The 3,720-nt window shown below is 64.0% G+C and overlaps 2 protein-coding genes across 2 annotated transcripts in view; both read right to left on the bottom strand.

Moving 5' to 3' along the window:
• The window catches only part of CFAP126 (cilia and flagella associated protein 126), a 2,441-nt gene extending 2,143 nt beyond the window's left edge, over positions 1-298 (bottom strand). The window contains exon 1 of the mRNA XM_009997368.1: positions 275-298. Within this exon, the coding sequence (XP_009995670.1) occupies positions 275-298 (24 nt within the window). The remainder of the gene's footprint in view (positions 1-274) is intronic.
• A 112-nt stretch (positions 299-410) lies between these two features.
• Positions 411-2,342, bottom strand: VSIG8 (V-set and immunoglobulin domain containing 8). The gene is made up of 6 exons (XM_009997367.1): positions 2,294-2,342; positions 1,726-1,901; positions 1,239-1,440; positions 985-1,149; positions 691-813; positions 411-550 (listed from the first exon to the last, which is right to left on the bottom strand). Exons 1-6 carry the CDS (start codon positions 2,340-2,342, stop codon positions 411-413), a joined length of 855 nt encoding a protein of 284 aa, XP_009995669.1.
• Between the last annotated feature and the right edge of the window lie 1,378 nt (positions 2,343-3,720).

Here is a 3,720-nt window from a genome sequence, read left to right as displayed (position 1 = left end):
TCACGCTTCATGATCCCGCCAGTGCTGCTCCTGCGGGCAGAGGGGAGCGCGGCAGCACCCGTCAGTGCCCAGCAGTGCCCGGTGGCACTCATCAGTGCCCGCCAATGTTCAGCGGTGCCCAGTGGCACCACTGGCACCTCTTGGTGCCCAGTGGCCTCCACTGGTACCTGATGGCACCCACCAGTGCTCATGGAGTGCCACTGGCAGCTGGCACTTCCTGGCATCTCTCAGCACCCATTGGTGCCCACTAGTCCCCATCACTGTCTGGTGATACCCAGAGGTGACCTGTGGTGGCCATCCGTTCCTGCTGGCATCCAGTGGTACCCAGCAGTACCCTTGGGTGCCCATCAGTCCCCAGTGGCACCTGCCAGTGCCTGCTGGCTCCGTGCCCATCCCATGCCCCTGGCCCCTCACCGGCAGTCGCTGCAGGCCCGCTGGGACTCCTTCTGTCGGTAGCGGCAGATCAGTGCCCAGATGAGGAGCCCGAGCAGACTGAGGAGCAGCAGGGAGCCCAGGATGGAGCCCACGATGATGCCCACCTTCTTTTCTCCTGCCACGGTAGTACACTCTGTCACCGCCAGCCTCCCCGCTGGCTGCCCACTGGTCACCATGCCCCCGGTGCCAGCCTGGCACACAGAGCCAGCCCCCGGCAGCACCCTGCCTGCACGGGCCCCCCACAGTGACACTTACTTGGCACAAGTGTGAGGTTGATCTGACAGGTGGAGTAGCCCACACGGTTGGTGACGCGGCACTGGTAGACACCTGCGTGCACCTCCGTCAGGCTACGGATGATCAGGTCGCCAGGAGCCCGTCCTGCAGGGGCAAGAGGTGGTCCTGTCAGCCCCAGTGCTGCCCCACTGGCACCCACACCCTCAGACACAGGCACACACAGACACGAACATGGTTGCATAGTGTTGTGGGCACCCACAGAAAAGGACACTCCACCCACCCCCAGCAGAGCCCCCCAGCTCCACCAGTACCCACCTTGGATGGTACCGAAGGGCAGGCGTCCTCCGCCATAGCCGCTGGCCAGCTTGGCCCACTGGTAGGCAAGGGGGGAGGCTCCCCCCTGACTGTAGCACCGCAGCACCACGCTGTTCCCCTCGATCACCTCCCCCTCGGCCCAGCACTGAGGGGAAGCTGGCTTCTCTGTGAGGAGACAAACATCATCAGTACCAGGACCACCAGGGGCCACCAGCCCTGCCCAGGAGGGGGACATGGAGGGGATGTGGGCTTACCTTCCACAGTGACAATGACCTCATGCACCGCCACGGTGTTTTTCTTCACCCGACACTGGTAGGTGCCGGTGTCGGAGACTTGCAGGTCAGCCAGGCGGATGGAGGCGTCGTACTGGCTGGGGTCATTCTGCACGAAGGCCACCCGGTCCTGCAGCCCTGAGCCACTGCCATAGTTGACGTGGTGGTCCTGGTAGGACAGGAACTGCGGGGAGAAAGCGGGGAGACTGGGCAGGGGGGGATTCCAGGGCTGCTGGCTGGGAAGAGAAATGCCCTGCCCAGTGCCTGCTTGCCCTGCCTGCCCTGTCTGCTCTGCTGGGCTTTGCCTGGTCCTTCCAAGCCCTGCTTTCTCTTCCAGGGCCTTCCCTGCCCTGCCAGACCTTGTCCTGCCTGTCCCTGCCTGCTTGACTGGGCTTCATTTGGTCCACCCCTGCCCTGCCTGCCCTGCCTGCATGGTGGGGTGGCAGCTGCCAGAACAAGTGACACTCACCACTTTCTCCGGGCCAGGCCGCTCAGGCGTGATCTGGATCCATTCAATGCCCACACCCTGGGGACCGTTGTCTTCAGGTTCGAGGACGTAGGGGCAGCCCAGCTTCACTGAGTCTCCCTTGGCAAGGTACAGCACCTCCCGGCCTTTGCCATTGATCCTGACGGCCAGGAGGAGAGCTGGGGGAAAGAACAGCACCCATTGCACTAGCTGAGGAGCGCAGGGACACCCCAGACCTACTCCCCAGTGCACCCTGTGGGGAGCAGAGATGGGGCAAGGACCATATGCCAGGGTTGGTCACCCCACAGGGTGTCCCAATGGGTGGGAGCACCCATCAGGACTGGCATCTGATGGGTCCCATGAAGCTGCATCGGTGGGCTCAATGCCACCTGCCCAGCTGTGGCCAACACAGGTGGGTGTCCAGGCAGGACCAGCCTTGGCTGCAGGTTCTCTGCTGACCATGGAGTCCATCCAGCACACTGAGGTGCCCCGCAGCTGGGCAGAGACCCCTCCATCCTCGCCAGCATCACCACAGGAGCAGGTCCAAATGCAAGGATCTACCAGCGCCTACCTGGCATGAGACCCAGGAGCAGGAGCAGGCTGGCGCCGTGCCCTGCCATGACGCTGCAGCCGTGCCGGGCGGTGAGGAGGAGTGGGAGCGGAGGAGGCTCGGAGGCGACGGGGCAGCCGGCCGTGCGGGGCTGCTTTTACATGCTGGGCTGGGGCGCTCCTCCCTGTGGGGCGGATGCCTTTGGGATGACTGAGTGGCTCCAAGCTGTGCGTGCGATGCCGCCCTGCTCCACTCCCTGCCTGCTAATTAAGCATCACCATGCTATGGGCTCCCATCCAGCCGGGCCTGGACCAGGGGCACTGCAGACAGCAGGGCTTGGGGACACCATCCTGCCCTGGTGCACCTGGAGCAGCAGAGCAAGGACCAGGGGGCCATGGACCCCACAGTGCCCAGTGGTTGGTACCCTGGTGTGGGCACGGGTGGGATGAGTGTGGCCAGTGGGAAGGGGCTTCCTGGGACAGTGCATGAGCAGCTGGACCGTGGCCGAGCACTGCAGCTGCCTGAAATTTCCAGCTTGGTCCCATGCAGGTCCTGAAAGGATTTTGGTCTTGAGGCAGAACTGAGTAGCTGGAAGAGCTTAAAGGTGTGGTTTGACCATGGGCTTAAGCTCTTGCAGATCTCTCCTCTGGTCCTGCCCCCTCAGTGAGTAAGCATGGGGCTGCCGTGCCCGTGCAGGTCCATTGGCACCCACCAAGCCCATGCTGGTGCTGATGGCACTGCTGAAATGCAGACAGAGGCCTGGGTGGTGCTCCAGGCCACGGGTCCCTGCATGGGATGTGGTGGCGTGCCAACAACAGGGCCCGCACACCCTGGTCACAGCCAAGGGAACAAGTAGTGTGGCTGGAGAAGGCTGGGACAGCCAGAAGGGAGGAGGAGAGGGGTCAAAACCTGCTGGGATCTGAGGGCAGGATCTGGGGAAAAGGATGCTCTGCAGCAGATGGAGCAGTTGGAACAGGGATGCTTGGCAGCAGATGTTGGGGGCCACCCTCAGCCCCATGGAAAGCCCCAGTCCTGGGCATTCCCCATGCCCGTGTCCCTTGGAAGGGCTGGGCTGGCCAAGACCCATGCTGGGCTGCTCTGGTGCTGTGGGCCAGGCCCCATGTCCAGCTCACCTGTGCCATGCCCTGCAGCACAGCTCAGCCATGCTGGTGCTTTCCAGACCTGGACTGCCCCAGCCGGCTCAGCCACACCGCCCAGCCGGTCCCAAACACTCCCCGGGGCCAAGAGCTGCTCTATTTACTGGCCCCAAGCTGAGCTCACCGAGGTCAGTTAACCCTTCCTGGCCCTGCGATGGGCCTAGCACGTGCTTCCCCGCGTCTGTGATTTTAGGGCCCCGCGCGCAGCCCCAGGGCAGCACCGACAGCAAGGGCCGAACACCGGGGCCGCTCCTGCCGTGGCCGGGCCGTGGCTCAGCATGGCTCCGGCGC

This window comes from Chaetura pelagica, unplaced genomic scaffold, assembly GCF_000747805.2.
Source record: "Chaetura pelagica isolate M959 unplaced genomic scaffold, ChaPel_1.0 scaffold1105, whole genome shotgun sequence".
NCBI classification, from domain to species: domain Eukaryota; kingdom Metazoa; phylum Chordata; class Aves; order Apodiformes; family Apodidae; genus Chaetura; species Chaetura pelagica.
Note: the sequence above shows the minus strand (reverse complement) of the source record. Positions and strands in the feature narration are given on the sequence as shown.